The 27,785-nt window shown below is 47.2% G+C and overlaps 1 protein-coding gene across 1 annotated transcript in view; it reads left to right on the top strand.

Annotated features, from left to right (window-relative positions):
- Positions 1–27,785, top strand: part of LOC134944944 (sterol 26-hydroxylase, mitochondrial-like) — a 193,172-nt gene that overhangs the window by 69,333 nt on the left and 96,054 nt on the right. Inside the window, exon 2 of the mRNA XM_063933891.1 lies at positions 1,970–2,160. Within this exon, the coding sequence (XP_063789961.1) occupies positions 1,970–2,160 (191 nt within the window). The remainder of the gene's footprint in view (positions 1–1,969; positions 2,161–27,785) is intronic.

The following is a 27,785-nucleotide window of genomic DNA, read 5'->3' on the forward strand; positions in this document are numbered from 1 at the left end:
GGTATTTTTAGCCTTTATAGGTAATCATTTTGCCTCCCAGGGCGCCCCCCTCCCAGCGCCCTGCACCCTCAGTGACTGCCGTGTGAAGTGTGCTGAGAGGAAAATGGCGCACAGCTGCAGTGCTGTGCGCTACCTTTTGAAGACTGCAGGAGTCTTCAGCCGCCGATTCTGGACCTCTTCTGTCTTCAGCATCTGCAAGGGGGCCGGCGGCGTGGCTCCGGTGACCATCCAGGCTGTACCCGTGATCGTCCCTCTGGAGCTTGATGTCCAGTAGCCAAGAAGCCAATCCATCCTGCACGCAGGTGAGTTGACTCCTTCTCCCCTCAGTCCCTCGCTGCAGTGATCCTGTTGCCAGCAGGAATCACTGTAAAATAAAAAACCTAGCTAAACTTTTTCTAAGCAGCTCTTTAGGAGAGCCACCTAGATTGCACCCTTCTCGGCCGGGCACAAAATCTAACTGGAGTCTGGAGGAGGGTCATAGGGGGAGGAGCCAGTGCACACCACCTGATCGGAAAAAGCTTTACTTTTTGTGCCCTGTCTCCTGCGGAGCCGCTATTCCCCATGGTCCTTTCAGGAACCCCAGCATCCACTAGGACGATAGAGAAATACTGTGAAGCACTATATATGGACCCTTACGCACCTAGTCCCTTAGGGTACAGAATACAGTGATCGCTGGGATACACTGAAAGTGAAATCCACACAGCAGATGCAGGCACACACAGTCAAATGACAATGCAGATAATTATTTTAGTAAATCAATAAAACTGCATTGGACTAGTATATGTATGTTATATATAACAATGCACGGTCTGAGACCGGATGTATATATCAGAATACTCGTACAATATATTCTGGAACAGGTACACTTGTTCTTAACTAACGCTGTCTTAATATCAACATGTAGAATACTTAAGTGCTTGTAAAACCACGGCACTGATGTACTGGCGGGTTTACAAAGGAGACCTTGCCCTGCAGTCCCGGAGACCAGTCGCATCTATTTTAGAAAATGGTGCCCAACATCTCAGTCAGGGAGTGAGGAACAGTGTGAGGCAGCTCCAGGGTTGGAACACCAGCAGTAGATGGCGCCCTGTGCCGGGGGAGAGGCTACAGGTCAAGCGCCGGTTCCCCTATGCTGGACTTCACCACCTGGTACTATGGAGTCTTATTAAAATGGATATTAGTATATCCGACCTGTACTCCTATGCCCTGGTGGATATAGTGGAGTCCCTGCTCGGTTACAGTGTCCACGCCAGCATCGCAGTCCGTCTCCCTAGATTGCGATTTAGTGACGGATCCCACCTGGGGGACCCTCTTACCTCCTCCCCGTAGCAGCCACACGAACCAGGAGAGCGTCTGCGACCGTGTGCCTAGAGCTGGAGCATCTCCGCCGCAAGTACCCGGGAACAGGCTGCAGGAGTATGCAACGCCACTTGGGAGGTGATGGAGCTGAAGTGTCACCATGACATGCAGCGCTGACAGCCCAGTTTTGAAAAAAATTTCTGTCAGAAAAGGCTTTTTCAGGGCTGCTCAGTGCAGCCCTCCTGTTAGTGACTACTTCTACAGGCACCAACTCAAAACTGAGTTCACAGTGCCTGGAGGCGGGGTTATAGAGGAGGCCCCACAATGCATCCTGGGACAGCCTAAAGCTTTAGCCTGTTGGTGTGTCTCTGGATCAAGATCCACTCTACACCTGATGTTTCCCTGTGGAAACCAATGTACCCTGCTGCAGAAATATAAAATATTTATCCTGCAAGGTTTTGCCAAACAACATCCACATTAATGGATCTCATCAATTACATCTGAAATTATTTTAGTCCTAAATTTTTGTTGTTTACAGTATGAAATTGCGCTTGCACTAAGCAACAAAAGTTTAAGGCTAAAATCATGCTATTTCATTAAACAATGTTTTTTGTTTTTTTTTGCTTCTGTGTATCATGTTATTTCAATTGGTGTCTTTTTGTTTTAACAGTTGATTTATAAGAAGCGCTATGGCCCATGGTGGAAATCTGCTATTGGCAAGTTCAAGATGGTAAACATAGCTGACCCACATATTCTGGAGGTTATGGTGAGGCAGGAGGGGAAATATCCAATGAGAACAGAGATTGACCTCTGGAGGGAGCACCGGGATCTACGGAACTATGCTTATGGGCCTTTCACAGAGTGAGTTCAAATGAGCAGAGTCTTATGTGGGATGTGGTGTCTGCATTGCAAATTAATAAATGTTTAAAGACCTAGATTAATTTGCATTACTGGAAATTACACCCATACAAAAATTACACAATTTAGTAAAGAAGAAAAGTACACTCATGAAAGTCAGCCATAAAATGATGGCACTCACTCCAGGCCTACAGTTTTTTCTAAACATGTCACCACTGGTATAATTGAAGGTACCATCTGCTCATTGTAACAAATTGTGCCTCTCAACATCACATTACTAGTCTGCCTCAGCTCAATTAAAAGAGAAGAATGTTATTTCTGGCCAACGCTCTTTTAATGGTATATACTGTAGTAGTCTTTGGGCGAGATTCAAATGTTATTGACGCCGGCAGCCACTAGATGGTGCCCAACGGAGATATTTAAATATAGCTCAGTTCAGGCGCGATCGGCAGCCGGCGTCTACATTTCAGCTTGCGCCCGAAGGGCATGTTATAAGTGTGATATACGAATTAAAATTTTGTTTTTAATAAATATTTTATCTGTGAAAAGCCAAATATCTGTCATGAATGTATTATGATATGATAATTTTACCTTAGAATACAGTATTTCATCTCGATCTCTATCCTAAAAAAAGGGCTTTAAGAAGACCTAAATATATGTTAAAGGAAAACTGGTATTAGCAGCTTACAATTTTGGCCGCTTACCAAATACCATTTTATATCCAGATCCTATTGGTTCTCACTAGCAGGGAACTTTTTGGGGTTAGCGGCCCAACCGCATAAGGACGTTTGTCAATTACATAACTTTTGTAAAATTGTGTAGTTTAATGTGATTATGCTCCTCTTTTTGTATTACATATATATATATATATATATATATTGCGTGTATGGGCGGCACTCGTAAGACTTTCGACAGACGAATAAAGAGACGAACAGCGTCTGCGTGTCAACGTTTCAGTCTATTTGACTTTTTTCAAGAACAAACTACAACAAGTGAAATCTTACCTTAAATAGTGAAAAGCCGTCCTGGCCGCCATGCCCGCCTCTCAGTCGCCGCGTGTCCCCTTCCGATGACGTCATTGCGCTGGTCCCATTCGCTTGCTGCCGCCTTCGGTCCGTCACCTCACTTCCTCCCTACTCGTGACACCTTCCGGCGCCGGCTGCCTGGAACGCAGGCACGTGACCCGTCAACGGAGGGGATAAAGGAAACTGGTGGTCGCCATGGTGACCTGTAAACAGCAACAACAACACGTGATGACTGCTTATTAAAACGCAATACATATATATCAAAATGACATAAACAGAAAATGAATACAACATGAATATAAATAGATCAAAATAAATATGACACGCAGACGCTGTTCGTCTCTTTATTCGTCCGTCGAAAGTCTTACGAGTGCCGCCCATACACGCAATATACGAGGGTCCAGGAGGCTCAGGGAGGGCACCGGAGCAGCATCGTTTGACAGTATGTGAGTGCCGACTCAACTTCTGTATATATATATATTTTTCATGATGACCCTGAGGACGGGGTGATTACCCCGAAACATGTCGGAATAAACTGACCTTTTTATACTGCAATACAAGTCTGTTTGAGTGCCGCCTCCCTCCCCTATCCATGTATTAGAGGTCTTCGCCTCCAGGAGGGCACCGCAGCATATACTACCTCGTCAGAGTGAGTGCCGAGCATACTGCATTTTAAATATATATATATATATATATAATAGATAGAGATATTATAAAATAATGGTGCATTCAAAATTTCATATAGCATAACAAAAATAAGAATTTACTTACCGATAATTCTATTTCTCATAGTCCGTAGTGGATGCTGGGACTCCGTCAGGACCATGGGGAATAGCGGGCTCCGCAGGAGACAGGGCACATCTAAAAAAGCTTTTAGGTCACATGGTGCGTACTGGCTCCTCCCCCTATGACCCTCCTCCAAGCCTCAGTTAGGTACTGTGCCCGGACGAGCGTACACAATAAGGAAGGATCTTGAATCCCGGGTAAGACTCATACCAGCCACACCAATCACACCGTACAACTTGTGATCTGAACCCAGTTAACAGTATGATAACACAAACGAAGTAGCCTCTGAACAGATGGCTCACAACAACAGTAATAACCCGATTTTTGTAACAATAACTATGTACAAGCATTGCAGACAATCCGCACTTGGGATGGGCGCCCAGCATCCACTACGGACTATGAGAAATAGAATTATCGGTAAGTAAATTCTTATTTTCTCTAACGTCCTAGTGGATGCTGGGACTCCGTCAGGACCATGGGGATTATACCAAAGCTCCCAAACGGGCGGGAGAGTGCGGATGACTCTGCAGCACCGAATGAGAGAACTCCAGGTCCTCTTTAGCCAGAGTATCAAATTTGTAAAATTTTACAAACGTGTTCTCCCCTGACCACGTAGCTGCTCGGCAAAGTTGTAATGCCGAGACTCCTCGGGCAGCCGCCCAGGATGAGCCCACTTTCCTTGTGGAATGGGCCTTTACAGATTTAGGCTGTGGCAGGCCTGCCACAGAATGTGCAAGTTGGATTGTACTACATATCCAACGTGCAATCGTCTGTTTAGACGCAGGAGCACCCAACTTGTTGGGTGCATACAATGTAAACAACGAGTCAGATTTTCTGACTCCAGCTGTCCTTGAAATATATATTTTTAATGCTCTGACAACGTCCAGTAACTTGGAGTCCTCCAAGTCGCTAGTAGCCGCAGGCACCACAATAGGCTGGTTCAAGTGAAATGCCGAAACCACCTTAGGGAGAAATTGAGGACGTGTCCTCAATTCTGCCCTGTCCGAATGGAATATCAGATATGGGCTTTTGTATGACAAAGCTGCCAACTCCGAAACTCTCCTGGCTGAAGCCAGGGCCAACAGCATGGTTACCTTCCATGTAAGGTATTTTAAATCTACCGATTTTAAAGGCTCAAACCAATGAGATTTGAGAAAATTTAGAACCACGTTCAAATCCCACGGTGCCACTGGAGGCACTATTGGGGGTTGTATATGTAGTACACCTTTGACAAAAGTTTGTACTTCAGGCACTGACGCCAATTCCTTCTGGAAGAAAATTGATAAGGCCGAAATTTGAACTTTAATGGACCCCAATTTGAGGCCCATAGACAATCCTGCTTGCAGGAAATGTAAGAATCGACCCAATTGAAATTCTTCCGTTGGAGCCTTCTTGGCCTCACACCACGCAACATATTTTCTCCAAATGCGGTGATAATGTTGTGCGGTCACTTCTTTCCTGGCTTTAATTAAAGTAGGAATAACTTCCTCAGGAATGCCCTTCTCTTTTAGAATCCGGCGTTCAACCGCCATGCCGTCAAACGCAGCCGCGGTAAGTCTTGGAACATACAAGGTCCCTGCTGAAGCAGATCCCTTCTTAGAGGTAGAGGCCACGGATCCTCCGTGAGCATCTCTTGAAGTTCCGGATACCAAGTTCTTCTTGGCCAGTCCGGAGCTACCAGTATTGTTCTTACTCCTCTTTTCCGTATAATTCTCAGTACCTTTGGTATGAGAGGCAGAGGAGGGAACACATACACTGACTGGTACACCCACGGTGTTACCAGAGCGTCCACAGCTATTGCCTGAGGGTCTCTTGACCTGGCGCAATACCTGTCCAATTTTTTGTTGAGGCGAGACGCCATCATGTCCACCTTTGGTTTTTCCCAACGGTTCACAATCATGTGGAAAACTTCTGGATGAAGTCCCCACTCTCCCGGGTGAAGGTCGTGTCTGCTGAGGAAATCTGCTTCCCAGTTGTCCACTCCCGGGATGAACACTGCTGACAGTGCTACGACATGATTCTCCGCCCAGCGCAGAATCCTTGCAGCTTCTGCCATTGCACTCCTGCTTCTCGTGCCGCCTTGTCGGTTTACGTGGGCGACTGCCGTGATGTTGTCGGACTGGATCAACACCGGCTGACCCTGAAGCAGCGATTTTGCCAGGCTTAGAGCATTGTAGATCGCTCTTAGCTCCAGTATATTTATGTGAAAAGACGTCTCCAGGTTTGACCACACGCCCTGGAAGTTTCTTCCCTTTGTGACTGCTCCCCAACCTCGTAGGCTGGCATCCGTAGTCACCAGGACCCAGTCCTGTATGCCGAATCTGCGGCCCACTAACAGATGGGCAGTCTGCAACCACCACAGGAGAGACAACCTTGTTCTCGGTGACAGTGTTATCCGCTGATGCATGTGCAGATGCGATCCGGACCATTTGTCCAGCAGATCCCACTGAAATGTTCGTGCATGGAATCTGCCGAATGGAATCGCTTCGTACGAAGCCACCATCTTTCCCAGGACTCTTGTGCATTGATGTACTGACACAGTTCCTGGTTTTAGGAGGTTCTTGACAAGTTCGGATAACTCCCTTGCTTTCTCTTCCGGGAGAAATACCTTTTTCTGAACCGTGTCCAGAATCATGCCCAGGAACAGCAGATGTGTTGTCGGGGTCAATTGAGATTTTGGAAGATTTAGAATCCACCCGTGTTGCTGAAGCACTACTTGTGTTAGCGCTACACCGACTTCCAGCTGTTCTCTGGACTTTGCCCTTATCAGGAGATCGTCCAAGTAAGGGATAATTAATACGCCTTTTCTTCGTAGAAGAACCATCATTTCGGTCATTACCTTGGTAAAGACCCGAGGGGCCGTGGACAACCCAAACGGCAGCGTTTGAAACTGATAATGACAGTCTTGTATCACGAACCTGAGATACCCTTGGTGTGAGGGGTAAATCGGGACATGTAGATAAGCATCTTTTATGTCCAAGGACACCATGAAGTCTCCTTCTTCCAGATTCGCTATCACTGCTCTGAGTGACTCCATCTTGAACTTGAATTTCTTTATGTACAGGTTCAAGGATTTCAGATTTAGAATAGGCCTTACCGAACCGTCCGGTTTCGGTACCACAAATAGTGTGGAATAATACCCCTTTCCCTGTTGTAGGAGGGGTACCTTGACTATCACCTGCTGAGAATACAGCTTGTGAATGGCTTCCAAAACCGACGTCCTTTCTGAGGGAGACGTTGGTAAAGCAGACTTTAGGAACCGGCGAGGGGGAGACCTTTCGAACTCCAGCATGTAACCCTGAGATACTATCTGCAGGACCCACGGGTCCACTTGTGAGTGAACCCATTGATTGCTGAAAATCTTGAGTCGACCCCCCACCGTTCCTGAGTCCGCTTGTAAAGCCCCAGCGTCATGCTGATGGCTTTGTAGAAGCCGGGGCGGGCTTCTGTTCCTGGGCAGGGGCTGCTTGCTGCCCTTTCTTACCCTTTCCTCTGCCTCGCGGCAGATAAGACTGTCCTTTTGGTCGCTTTTTATAGGAGCGAAAGGACTGCGGCTGAAAAGACGGTGTCTTTTTCTGTTGGGAGGGGGTCTGAGGTAAAAAAGTGGATTTGCCGGCAGTTGCCGTGGCCACCAGGTCCGAAAGACCGACCCCAAACAATTCCTCTCCTTTATATGGCAATACTTCCATATGCCTCTTGGAATCCGCATCACCTGACCACTGTCGCGTCCATAAACTTCTTCTGGCAGATATGGACATCGCGCTTACTCTTGATGCTAGAGTACAAACATCCCTCTGAGCATCTCGCATATAAAGGAAAGCATCCTTTAATTGCTCTAGAGTCAATAAAATACTGTCCCTATCCAGGGTATCAATATTTTCAGTCAGAGAATCCAACCACACTACCCCAGCACTGCACATCCAGGCTGAGGCTATTGCCGGTCGCAGTATAACACCAGTATGTGTGTATATACTCTTCAGTGTAGTTTCCAGCCTCCTATCTGCTGGATCCTTGAGGGCGGCCGTATCAGGAGACGGCAACGCCACTTGCTTTGATAAACGTGTGAGCGCCTTATCCACCCTAGGGGGTGTTTCCCAGCGCGCCCTAACCTCTGGTGGGAAAGGGTATAATGCCAATAACTTCTTGGAAATTAGCAGTTTTCTATCGGGGTTAACCCACGCTTCATCACACACGTCATTCAATTCCTCTGATTCTGGAAAAAATACAGGTAGTTTTTTCACCCCCCACATAATACCCCTTTTTGAGGTACCAGCAGTATCAGAGATCTGCAAAGCCTCCTTCATTGCCGTGATCATATAACGTGTGGCCCTATTGGAAAATACGTTTGTTTCTTCACCGTCGACACTAGATTCATCTGTGTCGGTACCCGTGTCGACTGACTGAGGTAAAGGACGTTTTACAGCCCCTGACGGTGTCTGAGACGCCTGAACCGGTACTAACTGGTTTGCCGGGCGTCTTATTTCGTCAACTGACTTTTGTAATGTGCTGACATTATCACGTAATTCCATAACTAAAGCCATCCATTCCGGTGTCGACTCCCTAGGGGGTGACATTACCATCATCGGCAATTGCTCTGCCTCCACACCAACATCGTCCTCATACATGTCGACACACACGTACCGACACACAGCAGCCACACAGGGAATGCTCTAATCGAAGACAGGACCCCCTAGCCCTTTGGGGAGACAGAGGGAGAGTTTGCCAGCACACACCAAAAGCGCTATAAATGTATATAAACAACCCTAGAAGGTGTTGTTTACTATATATGCGCTCTTAATATATAAATATCGCCAATTTATGCCCCCCTTCTCTTTGTTACCCTGTTTCTGTAGTGCAGTGCAGGGGAGAGACCTGGGAGCCTTCCTCACCAGCGGAGCTAAGCAGGAAAATGGCGCTGAGTGCTGAGGAGAATAAGCTCCGCCCCTTTTTCGGCGGGCTTTTCCCCGGTTTTTAAGAAACTGGCCTGGGTTAAAATACATACATATAGCCTTAATGGCTATATGTGATGTATTTATTTTGCCACTAAAGGTAATTATATTGCTGCCCAGGGCGCCCCCAGCAGCGCCCTGCACCCTCCGTGACTGAGTCAGTGAGCCGTGTGACAACAATGGCGCACAGCTGCCGTGCTGTGCGCTACCTTCAAGAAGACTGAGGAGTCTTCTGCCGCCTGCTTTCCGGACCTCCGTTCTGCCGTCTCTTCAGCGTCTGTAAGGGGGATCGGCGGCGCGGCTCCGGGACGAACCCCAGGCTGACCTGTGTTCCGACTCCCTCTGGAGCTAAGTGTCCAGTAGCCTAAGACTCCAATCCATCCTGCACGCAGGTGAGTTGGAAATCTCTCCCCTAAGTCCCTCGATGCAGTGATCCTGTTGCCAGCAGGAATCACTGAGATTGAAACCTAAAAAAAAACTTTTCTAAACAGCTCTTTAGGAGAGCCACCTAGATTGCACCCTCTCGGACGGGCACAAAAACCTAACTGAGGCTTGGAGGAGGGTCATAGGGGGAGGAGCCAGTACGCACCATGTGACCTAAAAGCTTTTTTAGATGTGCCCTGTCTCCTGCGGAGCCCGCTATTCCCCATGGTCCTGACGGAGTCCCAGCATCCACTAGGACGTTAGAGAAAATATTTATCTTCTTCCTTCATTTGTTTGGGCAATTCTGGGGGCCCATTTATCAAATAATATTTGCGGCTATGTCCCAGAAGGGATCGCATATTGTAATGCGATCATGGACAGTAAGATCCTGCCTAGATCGCATTCAATATGTAATCCTTGATAAATGGGTCACTTAACCTTTGATAGAGAATATAAGACAACAGTTACCAGTCCGTCAAAATGATTGACCAACATAACACTAATGTCAGCGCCAGCGGCTATGAACGTCCGAACGGAGCAACACTTGAACTGCTCCATCGGGCGCTATCTAGTGGCCGCAGGCGTGCAAAACACTTGAATCCCCCCCCCCCCCCCCCCCCCCCTCCGAGGTGAGAAGTGTTAGCCTTTTATTATATAGGATACTTTCAAAGCATTGTTATCCTGATGTTTGCACAACTGCAGAACAAAATTGCCAGTTAACTATTTAGCAACATATTGCAATGTCATGAGACTAAGGGATATATTTAGTACAGGTTGATTTTCATCAATTACAAACCGATGGACATAGATCTAAATAATCGATGTTCAGTTTCCAGCAACACACACTAACATACAAAAATGAATATAAAAAAATAATAATAATCTGTTAGTAAATGTGTGTTGTAGCCTCTGAAACACAACATTGATTTAGATTGATTTGAAATTGATGAAAATTGCCCTTCAGTAAATATACCCCTACGTGCACAGATTTGATAGTTCAGTTTGTTATTGTTTTGCACACAGTGGGGCAGATATAATAAGATTTTACTTACCGATAAATCTATTTCTCGGAGTCCGTAGTGGATGCTGGGGTTCCTGAAAGGACCATGGGGAATAGCGGCTCCGCAGGAGACAGGGCACAAAAAGTAAAGCTTTTCCAGATCAGGTGGTGTGCACTGGCTCCTCCCCCTATGACCCTCCTCCAGACTCCAGTTAGGTACTGTGCCCGGACGAGCGTACACAATAAGGGAGGATTTTGAATCCCGGGTAAGACTCATACCAGCCACACCAATCACACCGTACAACTTGTGATCTAAACCCAGTTAACAGTATGATAACAGCGGAGCCTCTGAAAGATGGCTTCCTTCAACAATAACCCGAATTAGTTAACAATAACTATGTACAATTATTGCAGATAATCCGCACTTGGGATGGGCGCCCAGCATCCACTACGGACTCCGAGAAATAGATTTATCGGTAAGTAAAATCTTATTTTCTCTATCGTCCTAGTGGATGCTGGGGTTCCTGAAAGGACCATGGGGATTATACCAAAGCTCCCAAACGGGCGGGAGAGTGCGGATGACTCTGCAGCACCGAATGAGAGAACTCCAGGTCCTCCTTAGCCAGAGTATCAAATTTGTAAAATTTTACAAACGTGTTCTCCCCTGACCACGTAGCTGCTCGGCAAAGTTGTAATGCCGAGACCCCTCGGGCAGCCGCCCAAGATGAGCCCACCTTCCTTGTGGAGTGGGCCTTTACAGATTTAGGCTGTGGCAGGCCTGCCACAGAATGTGCAAGTTGGATTGTGCTACAGATCCAACGAGCAATCGTCTGCTTAGACGCAGGAGCACCCATCTTGTTGGGTGCATACAATATAAACAACGAGTCAGATTTTCTGACTCCAGCTGTCCTTGCAATATATATTTTTAATGCTCTGACAGCGTCCAGTAACTTGGAGTCCTCCAAGTCACTTGTAGCCGCAGGCACTACAATAGGCTGGTTCAGATGAAATGCTGACACCACCTTAGGGAGAAAATGCGGACGAGTCCGCAGTTCTGCCCTGTCCGAATGGAAAATCAGATATGGGCTTTTGTAAGATAAAGCTGCCAGTTCTGACACTCTCCTGGCCGAAGCCAGGGCTAGAAGCATGGTCACTTTCCATGCGAGATATTTCAAATCCACCTTCTTTAGTGGTTCAAACCAATGAGATTTTAGAAAGTCCAAAACCACATTGAGATCCCACGGTGCCACTGGAGGCACCACAGGAGGCTGTATATGTAGCACTCCCTTAACAAAGGTCTGGACTTCAGGGACTGAAGCCAATTCTTTTTGAAAGAAAATAGACAGGGCCGAAATTTGAACCTTAATAGATCCCAATTTGAGACCCATAGACAATCCTGATTGCAGGAAATGTAGGAATCGACCCAGTTGAAATTCCTCCGTCGGAGCACTCCGATCTTCGCACCACGCAACATATTTTCGCCAAATTCGGTGATAATGTTGCACGGTTACTTCCTTCCTTGCTTTAATCAAAGTAGGAATGACTTCTTCCGGCATGCCTTTTTCCTTTAGGATCCGGCGTTCAACCGCCATGCCGTCAAACGCAGCCGCGGTAAGTCTTGAAACAGACAGGGACCCTGCTGAAGCAAGTCCCTCCTTAGAGGTAGAGGCCACGGATCTTCCGTGATCATCTCTTGAAGTTCCGGGTACCAAGTCCTTCTTGGCCAATCCGGAACCACTAGTATCGTCCTTACGCCTCTTTGCCGTATAATTCTCAATACTTTTGGTATGAGAGGCAGAGGAGGAAACACATACACCGACTGGTACACCCAAGGCGTTACCAGCGCGTCCACAGCTATTGCCTGCGGATCTCTTGACCTGGCGCAATACCTGTCCAGTTTTTTGTTGAGGCGAGACGCCATCATGTCCACCATTGGTCTTTCCCAACGGGTTACCAGCAAGTGGAAGACTTCTGGATGAAGTCCCCACTCTCCCGGGTGAAGATCGTGTCTGCTGAGGAAGTCTGCTTCCCAGTTGTCCACTCCCGGGATGAACACTGCTGACAGTGCTATCACATGATTCTCTGCCCAGCGAAGAATCCTTGCAGCTTCTGCCATTGCACTCCTGCTTCTTGTGCCGCCCTGTCTGTTCACATGGGCGACTGCCGTGATGTTGTCCGACTGGATCAACACCGGTTTTCCCTGAAGCAGAGGTTCTGCCTGGCTTAGAGCATTGTATATTGCTCTTAGTTCCAGAATGTTTATGTGAAGAGACGTTTCCAGGCTCGTCCATACTCCCTGGAAGTTTCTTCCTTGTGTGACTGCTCCCCAGCCTCTCAGGCTGGCGTCCGTGGTCACCAGGATCCAATCCTGTATGCCGAATCTGCGGCCCTCCAATAGATGAGCACTCTGCAACCACCACAGAAGAGACACCCTTGTCCTTGGAGACAGGGTTATCCGCAGGTGCATCTGAAGATGCGACCCTGACCATTTGTCCAACAGATCCCTTTGGAAAATTCTTGCGTGGAATCTGCCGAATGGAATTGCTTCGTAAGAAGCCACCATTTTTCCCAGGACTCTTGTGCATTGATGTACAGACACCTTTCCTGGTTTTAGGAGGTTCCTGACAAGCTCGGATAACTCCTTGGCTTTTTCCTCCGGGAGAAAAACCTTTTTCTGAACCGTGTCCAGAATCATCCCTAGGAACAGCAGACGAGTTGTCGGCATTAACTGGGATTTTGGAATATTCAGAATCCACCCGTGCTGTTTTAGCACTTCTTGCGACAGTGCTAATCCCATCTCTAGCTGTTCTCTGGACCTTGCCCTTATTAGGAGATCGTCCAAGTATGGGATAATTAATATGCCTTTTCTTCGAAGAAGAATCATCATCTCGGCCATTACCTTTGTAAAGACCCGAGGTGCCGTGGACAATCCGAACGGCAGCGTCTGAAACTGATAGTGACAGTTTTGTACAACGAACCTGAGGTACCCCTGGTGTGAGGGGTAAATTGGAACGTGGAGATACGCATCCTTGATGTCCAAGGATACCATAAAGTCCCCCTCTTCCAGGTTCGCTATCACTGCTCTGAGTGACTCCATCTTGAACTTGAACTTCTTTATGTACAGGTTCAAGGACTTCAGATTTAGAATAGGCCTTACCGAGCCATCCGGCTTCGGTACCACAAAAAGAGTGGAATAATACCCCTTCCCTTGTTGTAGAAGAGGTACCTTGACTATCACCTGCTGAGAGTACAGCTTGTGAATGGCTTCCAAAACCGTCTCCCTTTCGGAGGGGGACGTTGGTAAAGCAGACTTCAGGAAACGGCGAGGTGGATCTGTCTCTAATTCCAACCTGTACCCCTGAGATATTATCTGCAGGATCCAGGGATCTACCTGCGAGTGAGCCCACTGCGCGCTGTAATTTTTGAGACAACCACCCACCGTCCCCGAGTCCGCTTGAGAAGCCCCAGCGTCATGCTGAGGCTTTTGTAGAAGCCGGGGAAGGCTTCTGTTCCTGGGTAGGAGCTGCCTGTTGCTGTCTCTTCCCTCGACCTCTGCCTCGTGGCAGATATGAATAGCCCTTTGCTCTCTTATTTTTAAAGGAACGAAAGGGCTGCGGTTGAAAAGTCGGTGCCTTTTTCTGTTGGGGAGTGACTTGAGGTAGAAAGGTGGATTTCCCGGCTGTAGCCGTGGCCACCAAATCTGATAGACCGACTCCAAATAACTCCTCCCCTTTATACGGCAAAACTTCCATATGTCGTTTTGAATCCGCATCGCCTGTCCACTGTCGCGTCCATAAAGCTCTTCTGGCCGAAATGGACATAGCACTTACCCGTGATGCCAGTGTGCAGATATCCCTCTGTGCATCACGCATATAAAGAAATGCATCCTTTATTTGTTCTAACGACAGTAAAATATTGTCCCTGTCCAGGGTATCAATATTTTCAATCAGGGACTCTGACCAAACTACCCCAGCACTGCACATCCAGGCAGTCGCTATAGCTGGTCGTAGTATAACACCTGCATGTGTGTATATACTTTTTTGGATATTTTCCATCCTCCTATCTGATGGATCTTTAAGTGCGGCCGTCTCAGGAGAGGGTAACGCCACTTGTTTAGATAAGCGTGTTAGCGCCTTGTCCACCCTAGGAGGTGTTTCCCAGCGCTCCCTAACCTCTGGCGGGAAAGGGTATAATGCCAATAATTTCTTTGAAATTATCAGCTTTTTATCAGGGGCAACCCACGCTTCATTACACACGTCATTTAATTCTTCTGATTCAGGAAAAACTATAGGTAGTTTTTTCACACCCCACATAATACCCTGTTTAGTGGTACCTGTAGTATCAGCTAAATGTAACGCCTCCTTCATTGCCAAAATCATATAACGTGTGGCCCTACTGGAAAATACGGTTGATTCGTCACCGTCACCACTGGAGTCAGTGCCTGTGTCTGGGTCTGTGTCGACCGACTGAGGCAAAGGGCGTTTCACAGCCCCTGACGGTGTTTGAGTCGCCTGGACAGGCACTAATTGATTGTCCGGCCGTCTCATGTCGTCAAACGACTGCTTTAGCGTGTTGACACTATCCCGTAGTTCCATAAATAAAGGCATCCATTCTGGTGTCGACTCCCTAGGGGGTGACATCCTCATATTTGGCAATTGCTCCGCCTCCACACCAATATCGTCCTCATACATGTCGACACACACGTACCGACACACAGCAGACACACAGGGAATGCTCCTAACGAAGACAGGACCCACTAGCCCTTTGGGGAGACAGAGGGAGAGTTTGCCAGCACACACCAAAAGCGCTATATATAACAGGGATAGCCTTATAATAAGTGCTCCCTTATAGCTGCTTTATATATATCAAAATATCGCCATAAATTTGCCCCCCCTCTCTGTTTTACCCTGTTTCTGTAGTGCAGTGCAGGGGAGAGACCTGGGAGCCGTCCTGACCAGCGGAGCTGTGAGAGGAAATGGCGCCGTGTGCTGAGGAGATAGGCCCCGCCCCTTTTCCGGCGGGCTCGTCTCCCGCTATTTAGTGAATCCAGGCAGGGGTTAAATATCTCCATATAGCCTCTGGGGGCTATATGTGAGGTATTTTTAGCCTTTATATAGGTTACATTTGCCTCCCAGGGCGCCCCCCCCCAGCGCCCTGCACCCTCAGTGACTGCGTGTGAAGTGTGCTGAGAGGAAAATGGCGCACAGCTGCAGTGCTGTGCGCTACCTTTAGAAGACTGCAGGAGTCTTCAGCCGCCGATTCTGGACCTCTTCTGACTTCAGCATCTGCAAGGGGGCCGGCGGCGCGGCTCCGGTGACCATCCAGGCTGTACCTGTGATCGTCCCTCTGGAGCTGATGTCCAGTAGCCAAGAAGCCAATCCATCCTGCACGCAGGTGAGTTCACTTCTTCTCCCCTAAGTCCCTCGTTGCAGTGATCCTGTTGCCAGCAGGACTCACTGTAAAATAAAAAACCTAAGCTAAACTTTTTCTAAGCAGCTCTTTAGGAGAGCCACCTAGATTGCACCCTTCTCGGCCGGGCACAAAAATCTAACTGGAGTCTGGAGGAGGGTCATAGGGGGAGGAGCCAGTGCACACCACCTGATCTGGAAAAGCTTTACTTTTTGTGCCCTGTCTCCTGCGGAGCCGCTATTCCCCATGGTCCTTTCAGGAACCCCAGCATCCACTAGGACGATAGAGAAATTAAGATATATTAAGATATATTAAGCCTGAAGAAGTGATATAGCAGTTATAAATGGATGGTGATAACGCACCAGCCAATCATTACAGGTTTGAAAAATGACAGTTAGGAGCTGATTGGCTGGTGCATTATCACCTTACACTTATCACTGCTTTATCACTTCTATAGGCTTTAAACATCTGCCCCAGTAAGTCATAAAACGGTCCCACGTTCCACAGAGCGGGTTACAATTGGAGGGTGGTTTCACAATCTTACATAAGGAAATCCAATGTGGAGCCATATACAATACAATTATTAGTCAGCTTTTGTGGATTTTATTAGGAAGACCAAGGGGATGTTGGCTGTGTGTGTAGGGAGATGTGTGCCAGATACTCACTGTGAAAACAGGATACGTCTGCCGTCGCTGTGCCTCCACAAAGCGGTGGCACATCACTGGAGGGGGTACTGGACCTTGGCTATCCATGGCTTGGTTAAACTTTTCACAACAGCATCTTATGTATGTCTGTAAATCAGTATCACACTCGAGGGGTCATTAGTGCTTCCAAAATAACATTATACAGCCCCTTATGGTGAGAGCCTAACCATGAAGGACAATAAACTGGGGCAATGGTTGGCACCCACTAAGAAAAACTCTAGTCTACTGGTCCCATCCCCAAGACCCACTACCCAGCCCTTTTGTAGATTAAAAGTAATAACTCCTACTTGCCTACTGCAGTCCAGATGCTCTGATGTCTGATGCAACACACTCCAGGCTCCATTGTTGTCATGCAGAGAATGCAGGGTTTCTAGATTCTAGATTTTTAAAAAGCAAAGCAATAAAAGCTTGTCACAATCAGCCGATATGGGACACTTATTGAAAAATGTGAATGTATAGCTGCACAATACATAAAGGGAGCAATTCAATTAAAGGGGATGACATTGAGGTGCCAGAGAAACACTCAGAATGCTAGCACATCATGGCCATCAACAATGCGCATTTTCCCTCGCACTTCTTAGGCAGAGTACACACCTGAACGATCTTGGCACGATATGTAAAGAAAAAATGGATAGAGAGCTGCTGCGCCTCTGAGAGCTGCGGTGGGGAAGTCTACAGGACATTACTCAACAACCATAGCATTTAGAACAAAAAAGTGTACGTGTCCCTACTGCGCTCATCAAATCTCCGGAAATGTAACTAATAGGTGTGGAGTGAAAATAATCTGTGTACAATGTGAAAAGTCTATTTGTCCAGAACTTTCAAACAGTTCCGATATGTTCTCTCCTTTTCTCAAGTGGTTTTCTTATTGCAGCATGACGAAAAGTGATAGAGTGCGTACCATACTCACATGACAACGTGATGTTATCCTCACGTAAAGGTATCTTTAATTGCCGTAGTCCAGGGGTGGCCAACCAGTCAGAGACAAACAGCCAAAAAATCTTTTTAGTTACGTCAAAGAGCCGACATCAAACCAAAGGAGCGTGTGCACACCCCTGGTATAAAATACAATGTAAATGCCAGATCCACATAAAATATATTGAAAAAGCCATATTCACATAATACACTTCAGCTTCTCCATGTGTCACTCCAGCCAGCACTTTCCTATGTCATTCCAGCAAGCTCCCCATGTGTTAATGTGTCACTCCAGCCAGCACCCTCGTGTGTCACTCCAGTCAGCTCCCCATTGTGTCTCTTCTGCCTGGATTCTCCTTTGTCACTCCAGCCAGCTCCACCAATGTGTCACTTCTGCCAGCACCCTCCTGTGTCACTCCAGCCAGCACCCTCCTGTGTCACTCCAGCCAGCTCCCCCATTATGTCTCTCCTACCAGGATCCTTCTGTGTCACTCCAGCCAGCTCCCCCTTGTATCACTTCAGCCCACCTTCATATGTCACTACAGCCCAGTATCTGGCTCCCTCAGTTTTCAGTTGCTGTAGTGCTGCTGTGTGTCTGGTTGGAGTGCACCAGTTTCCAGGATCTGCTGTGGTCAAGTGACTTTGAGTGTCGGGAGCCACATTTGAATAAAGGAAGAGCCTCATGCGGCTCAAGAGCCACAGGTTGGCCACGGCTGCCGTAGTCCTTGATCAACGGTCTGGCTTTCCTTCTTTAGACGAAAGATGGTTGACTCTTCTCCTCAGAAGTGGAAACAGAAGGGAGGGAGACAGGAGGACGACCAATAGTGTAGTATGTATATATCCCTGATATGAATCTATACGCTCAGACTCTTGCTCCTCTTACTCTCTTAGAACAGTAATGTGCATACCATACTCACATCCATACAGGAGACTGAACACATATAAAGGTATCTTTAGCCCGGCTAGGATGCAATATTCTCAAACTCGTATTTCCCAACCAAGGTCACCAGACATGTGGTAGAGATAGAATCAAAATTACATATAATGGGCATACCCCACTCACACTGGAATGCGTGGAACCCCGCACATAAAGGTATCTTTCAGAGAATCTCGGGTCTTCTTTATTTCAATCCGTACCTTCGTTCCTCCAATCAATTGGAAGTCTCCAATCATGCAGCCCAAGTTAAGTTCACAAGTGGTCCTGACCCTCACACCAACGCATTTCGACTAATGTCTTTTTCAAGGAGCTGAAAAGTCTGAGCGTATAGATTCATATCAGTGATATATACATACTACACTATTGGTCGTCCTCCTGTCTCCCCCCCTTCTGTTTCCACTTCTAAAGAGAAGAGTCAACCATCTTTCGTCTAAAGAAGGAAAGCCAGACCGTTGATCAAGGACTACGGCAATTAAAGATACCTTTACGTGAGGATAACATCACGTTGTTGTCATGTGAGTATGGTACGCACTCTATCACTTTTCGTCATGCTGCAATAAGAAAACCACTTGAGAAAAGGAGAGAACATATCGGAACTGTTTCAAAGATTTTGGACAAATAGACTTTTCACATTGTACACATATTATTTTCACTCCACACCTATTCGTTACATTTCCGGAGATTTAATGAGTACAGTAGGGACATCTACACTTTTTTGGCACGATATGTAGTTTACAGGCAAATCGTACAGTGTGTATGGCCGATTGTGGATCATACACGATAACTTCTGGTTGGGCATGCTGCATGGCCAACAAGAAGATATTGTGTATGATGCCGAAAGCAGCATAGCATCGTACCACTGCATAGACCAGTGTGTACACATGACACAATAAATCATCCTGTCAGCTGTCGGATAGGCCGGGAACACCATGCTGATATGTACCCAGCAATGTCGGGGTAGCATAATTTTTATTATCGGTACAGCCACAAGTGCTTTAAGAGAGGAGGGGGCTCTTGTGCAGTCTCCCGCCCACAAAGCGTTCCCAGGGACAGCTTTACTAAATCACCGGAAAATAGCTGCTGGGGCATTTTCCGTGTGATATCTGCTGTTGTGCGGCCGGTACCGGGCTAACGAGGACGTAAGTATAGATAAATGGGTGCAGGGTGTGTGGGTGCCCTTGGATCCTGTGTGCACTGCAAACCTTGTACCCATTACAGATACGCCAGTGGGAACAGCCACAAACCACTGACAATTGAATTCCCCCAAAGTATTTATTGTAAATAAGAGAAACAAAATAATGTTCATCACCTTTTAGTTTACATCCCCTTCGTCCCGTTTGCCTACCAGCTCTTTCCTCATACGCACCCTGCTGCCAGCATTTTTATCACATGCACCACAGCACTACCCACCTGCACACCTAATATTCCCGCACATGCCACTTTGCCCATCAGGGGCGTAGGGAGGCTGGAGCAAGTGGAGCTTGAGCTCCAGGTGCCGCTGGGGACAGAAGGCGCCGGCTCCCTGTAACACAGCTGAGAGCTGGGATCTCGGGGTAGAAGGAGATGATTAGAAGAGAGGGAAGGAGTGGCCACCACACTGCCTGCATGTTCCATGTCAATGATTGCAGTGCAGAGAGTCCAGTGCAGTGTGTTGTTAGGGAAGTGGGGAGGACTGGAGGCTTGTCAGAAGAAGCTTCCTGGCTGTCAGGTATCTGCATTCAGTGATCTGGAACATGCAGGCAGTGTGGTGGCCACCCCTTCTCTTTCCTCAGTCCTTTCCTTCTACCCACGGAGGCCCAGCATGTCAATAACAGAAGCTCCGCCCCTCCAGGCTAGAACGAGGAGCTGCTGCTCTGCTGCTGCCCACTTGGTGAGAATGAATGTGTGTATACTGTATGTATATGTGTGTGTATGTGTTTATATCTGTGTATACTGTGTGTTTATGTGTATATGTCTGTGTTTGTGTGTGTCTAAATGTGTTTGTAAATGTGTATATACAGTATGTCTGTGTGCATATGTGTGTTTACGTGTATACACGTATGTGTGTGTTTATGTGTATATATCTTTGTATACAGTCTGTGTGTGTATATTTGTGTTTGTGTGTGTATATATCTGTGTATATGTGTGTTTATGTATGTCTGTGTGTATATATGTGTGTATATTTGTGTGTGTGTGTGTGTGTGTGTGTGTGTGTGTGTATATGTGTGTTTATGTATATCTCTGTATATCTGTGTGTGTGTATTTGTGTGTTTATGTGTGTATATATGAGTGTGTGTATATCTATGTATGTGTGTGTATATCTATGTATGTGTGTGTTTATGTATGTATGTCTGTGTGTATATTTGTGTGTGTATTTATCTGTGTATATGTATGTGTTTATGTATATCCGTGTGTGTGTGTGTGTGTGTGTGTGTGTGTGTGTGTGTGTGTGTATATATATATCTGTGTATATGTGTATATATCTGTGTATATGTGTGTGTTTATGTATGTCTGTGCCTAAATGTGTGTGAATCTATGTATGTATGTATGTATGTATGTATGTATGTGTGGTGATGGGTAGGGGCGCCGTGACATGGCCCTGATGCCCACCACCAGCTTTCTGTCACACACATGCTAACTCTTCCTGCCAAATGTCACTCACAAGTCATCTCTGGCCACCAGCTCATCCCTCACACGCCCCTCTGGTCACCAACTTGTTCCACGTCGAATGCCAGCCAACTCGCCCCTCATATGCATTCCTGATAACCAGATGTTTATCTTACATGCCCCCTGCCTGCAGTCGACCACATTCTCCCTTGTGTGTCCTATATGGCATAGTATGCCTACTCCTCCTCACCTGATGGTTCCCCATTGCTGCACAGGTACCGCCAGGGCTGCCTCTGCTGCTGTGTCAGCATCATCTCTGCAGCAGCGCTATGCAGGAAGTTGGAACTAGTGTGCTGCTGTCATGGCCGGCCGACGGGAAAGCGATGGAGATGGGGGTAACTGGCAGCTCCCGCCTTCCGCGCAGGACAGTCAGGACGTCTGTCTGAGTCACTGGCGCAGCTCCAGGACAGGTGCGCTAGGTGAGACTTGGGGCGGAGAGGGAGCAGCCATGTGTCTGATTGGGTGGGAGTTAGGACTGGCTAAACAGGTACAGATTGCGGACAACAGAGGCACCAACAGGCTAAAGCTTTGACTGTTCCCAGAATGCACTGCACCGCCTCCTCTATATCCCCGCCTCCAGGCACTGGAGCTCAGTTTGTAAGTTGGTGCCTGCAGTGCAGGCAGCTAACAGGGAGGGCTGTGCTAGGCAGCCCTGAAAAGAGCTTTTCTGACAAGAAAGAAGACTTCAAGGGCTGCATCATAGGCATTTGGTGCTATATGTCAGACTGACATATCGTACTGCGGCTTCCTCACCTCCCCCAGTGGCACTGTATACTCCCTCTCCCTGGTTGCCAGGTACTTATAGCAGAGGCGCTCCGGTCTCATCAGGCACACATACTGCCGCTGCTCTCCTGGATCACATGGCCGCACAATAGGGAGGAGGTAAGAGGGTCCCCCAGACGGGACCCGCCGAAATCGCGATCCGGTCGCGGTCTCCAGAGACGGACCACACCACCGCCGTGGACACTGTGGCCGTGCAGGGACCCCACTATATCCACCAGGGCAAGGAGCACAGGTCGGATTTACTAAAATCCGTTTAGCACAGGCTCCATAGTACCTGGTGGTGAAGTCCAGCCGAGGGGATAAGGCTCTGACCTGTAGCCCCTCCCCCAGCCCCAGGCGCCATCTACAGCAGATGTTCCCGCCCTGGAGCTGCATCTCTCTCTCTCCCTCACTCCCTGTCAGTGTTTGAGCGCCATTACACAGAGCTGTGCTGATTCTGTGACTGCTGGGCACTGTCTCCTCTGTAAAACCGCCTGCCTCATCAGCGCTGTGCATTTACAGGACACTTAAGTATTCTACATGTCGTTTAGACAGTGTTAGTTAAGAACAAGTGCATAACTACAGGAATATTTAGTACAAATATCCTGTGATATACATCCAGTATTTACTGTGCATTGTTATTTCTGTATACATACATAGCTTTACTTAGTATTGCTAGTCCAGTGCAGTTTTATTGTTGTTTTTAATAATTTTTGCATTGTACATGTGACTGTGTGTGCCAATAGCTGCTGTGTGGTTCCTATTCTGTGTATCTCACACATATTGCTATCCCTATATTATGTACCCTGATGTGGGCTAAGTGCATCAGGGTCTTATATATATATAGTGTTTCACAGGATATACTCTTTGGTATTTTTCTTTGTGTATTTCAGTCACCTTATACCACTTAAATCCTCTGTTTGTGATCTGCATTGCAATCACACTCCACAGGGATTTTTTGTCAGGTACTGTGTCTGGCTATATTGTACTGTTATACCCTAGAGCTACATTCTCAAATAATGTCTGCGTCACAGGGCGGGAGCTCTGTGGCTGATCCTGCATCATGCAGTGCTGACGCCGCAGATTTATCAGAGGAAAATATTCCAGCTGAGGGTCCAGGTATTGGGGGTTCTGTACCCCTCGGTCAGCCTGCAGCACCGGTGGCAAACCAAGACCCACCTTGGGATGCTTTTTCTAAATTACTGACTGCGCTAGTAACGAGACTTGCCCCCCCTGTGAGACCATCTGTGACTTTACAATCACATATTGTCCCTGTTGTAAATCCACCATGGGTGGATTCTCTGTCGACTCAGTTACAGCAGTTAAATCAGTCTTTGGTTAAACAAAAGCCTGACCCTCACGCTCCTAGGACCAAAGGGTCATCTAAGCAGGCTATTTCTTCCTCACAATCCACCAGTGACGTGCAGTGGGGTGAAGCAGGTGAGGCAGAGCCTTTCCTGTCACACTAACGTTTGTGCAAGAGTTTTGACTGTATAAAGTATATGAAAAATACAAAGAATATGTTAGAAATATCTTCTTTACTTTAGTTTATTCTAATAATTTTTATAGCCAAAATTATGGAGTAAAAAGTCTATGACAGGTGAGGCAGTGCCTCACCTGAATATCTTTTCTGCACATCTCTGATCAAAACTCACCAAATTTCCAGGAGTTTATACTGCTGCACCTGTGTATAATGCCCAGATGAACCGTTTGGCTCATACAGTAAATTGCATGTAAATCTGGCTCTGGTGCTAGACAGAGCCTCCTGAGCCATTTAGCTCACTGCACGTCCCTGCAATCCATGCATGTTTCGGATACTTCATCTGATGAAAATGGCGTATATACTGACCCATCAGACACTGATGCAGATGCTTCTGATGGGGAATCTACAACACAGGTGGATGTTCCTGACCTCTTGGAGGCTATCAAATTGATTCTTCAGATCGATGATGAAACTGAACCTCCAGATATGTCTAAGAAACCTGATAAGTTCAAACGTCAGAAGGTTACTTAATTAGTTTTGCCACATTCTGACCATTTAGTTGACATACGTCAGGAATCCTGGGAGTCTCCAGGAAAGAAATTCTCCCTGTCTAAAAAGATGTTAGCTCATTATCCCCTCGCTGCAGAGTTAAGTAAAAATTCGTAAACACCGCCGCTGGTGGACTCCCATGTTGCACGTCTGGTGGTGTCTTCTACTCTGCTTGTCACTACCGTCACCTCTCTGAAGGAACCGACGGATAAGCGTGTGGAGGGTTGCTTGAAGTCTATTTACACCCTTGCGGGTGCCGTGCATAGACCTACTATATCGGCTTCTAGGGCTGCAAAAGCTATTGAAGCCTGGGTTCAAGAAGTTGAAGCGGAGCTACCTTCTAAATTTCCTGATAATGCCAGACAGTGTCTTTCATATATTACCACAGCCTCTCATTACATTCAGGAGGCGGCCTCTGATGCCGTTGTGCTGGCAGCCAAAGTGTCTACTATGTCCATTCTGGCTCGTCGATTCTGTGGTTGCGGTCCTGGTCTGTGGATCTGGACTCTAAAAAGACCTTGGAGGTGATCCCTTTTAAGGGAAACATCCTTTTTGGGGAAGATCTGAACAAGGTTGTTGCTGACTTAGCGTCTGCTAAAACTGCATGTCTGCCGAGTACTTATCCTTTGGCTCCGAAGGCTAAAAGTACCACCTTTCGTTCCTTTCGACCTTCAAGTAAAGCAAAGGGTCAGGCGTACGCGAAACAGGCTCACACTTCCAAAACCTCTAAGCACAAACCTAAACGTTCCTGGGCTGCCCGTCAGCCTGCTTCCAAACCAGACAAGCCTGCTGCATGATTATCATCAGTCATGGAGCCGGCCGCTGTACAGCTTAGCAGCATTACCATCATGAGAGTCATTTTATCCCCAGCGGCCAGCATCATACACTGTAATCATCAGCCACGGAGACGGCCGCTGCACAGCTTAACAACATTTATTATATACGGAGTTATTTCAACCCCTCTGCACACAGCGGCAGCGCTGGGCACTCCGGTCTGACAGGATCATCCCGCTCAAGGGAGCAACATCTAATCAGAGAGGAATCCATTCATTTCATACCAGTACACCTCTGGATATGGCCACTATCAATGGATAAAAAGCACCAGTGGCCGGGAGGACTTTGCTTGTAAGATGCAGGACAGCGGTAATATAAATACTCCATTGCTTTCCCTCTGTATGCTGATTACTAACATTTATGATTTGAGCTCTGCAACATTTATTCACTTCTGCAGGGAGATAGTGCTATAGTAAGCACAAATACTAACTCTTGTGCTCCTTATTGGAAATTTTCCACAAATATATGTCAAAAGCGGAGTGGATCTGAATGGATATTGTATATTGGATATTTTTTGTTATTATAGATATCCTCTTTAGGAATATATAAAAAATTATATTCTCTATATATATATATATATTTAAAATTGTGTTACAGCTGGCCGTTATATGTTTATATAATGCATCAATATTGATACTTTTTTCCAATTTTCTATGTATGTATAAATAAAAGCTAATATAATTTTAGCCATACACCAGCGTTGTTCAAGTTTTTCATAAACATTTTAAAAGTTCCACCTTTCGTTCCTTTCGACCTCCAAGTAAAGCAAAGGGTCAGGTGTACCCGAAACAGGCTCACACTTCCAAAACCTCTAAGTCCAAACCTAAACATTCCTGGGCTGCCCGTCAGCCTTTTTCCAAACCAGACAAGCCTGCTGCATGACGGGGCGGGACTCCCTCTGGGGGACCCCTGGATGGGAGTCAGACTTCTGCGGTTCGCCCAGTCTTTGAACAAATTTGTGAAGGTATCCAGAATCCGTATGGAAACTCTTCGATCTATTGTTTTGGGCCTCGGAGCTCAAGGACTATATGGTATCTCTGGACATTCAGGATGCTTACCTACATATACCTATTGCCATGTCGCATCAGCAATATCTGCGGTTTGCTATTGGCAACCTACATTATCAATTCTAGGCCTTACCTTTTGGACTGACCACGGCTCCGCGAATCTTCACCAAGGTCATGGCAGGCATGATGGCCCTTCTCCGCAGTCAGGGTATCAGGATTCTGCCATATCTGGATGACTTGTTGATCCTGGCGAACTCCCCAGAGGTTCTCCTCCATCATCTGGAGCTGACGGTCCAATTCCTGCAAGCCCACGGGTGGCTCATCAGCTAGAAGAAATCATCGCTGGTTCCTGCTCAGAGCATGGTACCAATGGTTGTTCTTGTCCCTGGAGAAGGTCCTGAAACTTCAGGATACAATGCTTCCTCTCTCACCCTCGTGTGTCGATACACTCGGCGATGCAAGTATTAGGCCTCATGGTGTCGGCTTTTGACATGGTAGAGTACGCTCAATTTCATTCTCGCCCTCTGCAGCGGTTAATCCTGTCCAAGTGGGATGGCCTGCCTCACCGGATCAGGTCTCACATGATTTCCTTGACTCCTTGAAGTTCATCTGTCTCTGATCTTGTGGCTCCAGGACCAACGATTGAGCAAGGGTCATCCCTTCTGGATCTCCAACTGGGTCCTCCTAATGATGGATGCCAGTCTGCGGGGTTGGGGGGCGGTGTTGGAGCAACACTCTCTTCAGGGTCGGTGGACCAGGGAGGAAACCCTCCTTCCGATAAACATTCTGAAGTTGCGGGCAGTGTTCAATGCTCTGAAAACTGGCCCTGCCTCTGGTACAGAACAGGCCTGTTCAAGTACAGTCGGACAACGCCACCGTGGTGGTGTACATAAATCATCAAGGTGGCACTCGAAGCCGCATGGCATTGATGGTAGTGTCAAAGATTATTCTATGGGTGGAACGCCATCTGCCAGCCATATCGGCAGTGTTCATTCCGGGGGTCCTCAACTGGGAAGTGGACTTCCTCAGTCGTCAGGACGTACACACCGGAGAGTGGAGCCTTCATCCGGAAGTCTTTCAACACCTAGTGGACAAGTGGGGCCTACTAGATGTAGACCTGATGGCGTCTCGACACAATCACAAGGTTCCAGTCTTCAGAGCAAGGACAAGGGATCTTCAAGCAGCGTTCGTGGATGCCCTGGCAATTCCATGGATCTTTTGGCTGCAATACATGTTCCCTCCAGTGTCACTCCTGCCCAGGGTAATAAGGAAGTTCAAGCAAGAAGGAGGATTACTACTTCTAATCACTCCAGCGTGGCCCAGACGGCATTAATTCTCAGACCTGCAGGGTCTCTCAATAGAGCGTCCTCTTCTACTTCCGTAACGCCCAGACCTCCTAGTTCAGGGCCCTTGTATCTACCAGGATCTGTCCCGACTGGCTTTGATGGCATGGCTCTTAAAGCTTCAGGTCTGAGGGACAAAGGATTTTCTGAGGCGGTCATTCAAACTATGCTGAATGCCCGTAAACCAGCTTCGGCTCGGATTTATTATAGGGTCTGGAATTCTTACTTCACCTGGTGTATGGCTAAGAATTATGATGCGTTCAAGTTCAGTACTGCCAAACTGTTGGCTTTTCTGCAACAGGGCCTGGACTTAGGCCTTCGTCGGCCTCCCTCAGGGTTCATATTTCAGCCTTGTCGGTATGGTTTCAGAGAAAAATTGCGACTCTGCCTGGCATTCATACTTTCACTCAGGGTGTTTTATGGATTCAACCTCCCTATGTTCCTCCTGTGGCTCCTTGGGATTTGGCGGTTGTTCTGGATGCCCTACAAGAGTCTCCATTTGAACCTCTTGAGTCTGTGGACCTTAAATGGCTTACACTTAAGGTCTTATTTTTGCTGGCTATTGCCTCTGCTAGAAGGGTTTCAGACTTGGGTGCCTTATCCTGTCGGTCACCCTTTCTGATTTTTCCCCGTGATCGTGTGGTTCTTAGAACTCACCCTGGTTATCTGCCTAAGGTGGTGTCGTGTCCACCTTAACCAAGAGATTGTTGTTCCGGCCTTTATCTCTCCTGGTTTGTCCTCCAAAGAACAGTCTTTGGTTGTTGTACGGGCTCTCCGTATACATGTGAAGAGAACCGCCTCTCTTAGGAGATCTGATTCTCTCTTTGTCCTTTTTGGTTTTCACAGACGTGGCTGG

The sequence above is a fragment of the Pseudophryne corroboree genome, chromosome 7, assembly GCF_028390025.1.
Source record: "Pseudophryne corroboree isolate aPseCor3 chromosome 7, aPseCor3.hap2, whole genome shotgun sequence".
Taxonomy (NCBI): Eukaryota; Metazoa; Chordata; class Amphibia; order Anura; family Myobatrachidae; genus Pseudophryne; species Pseudophryne corroboree.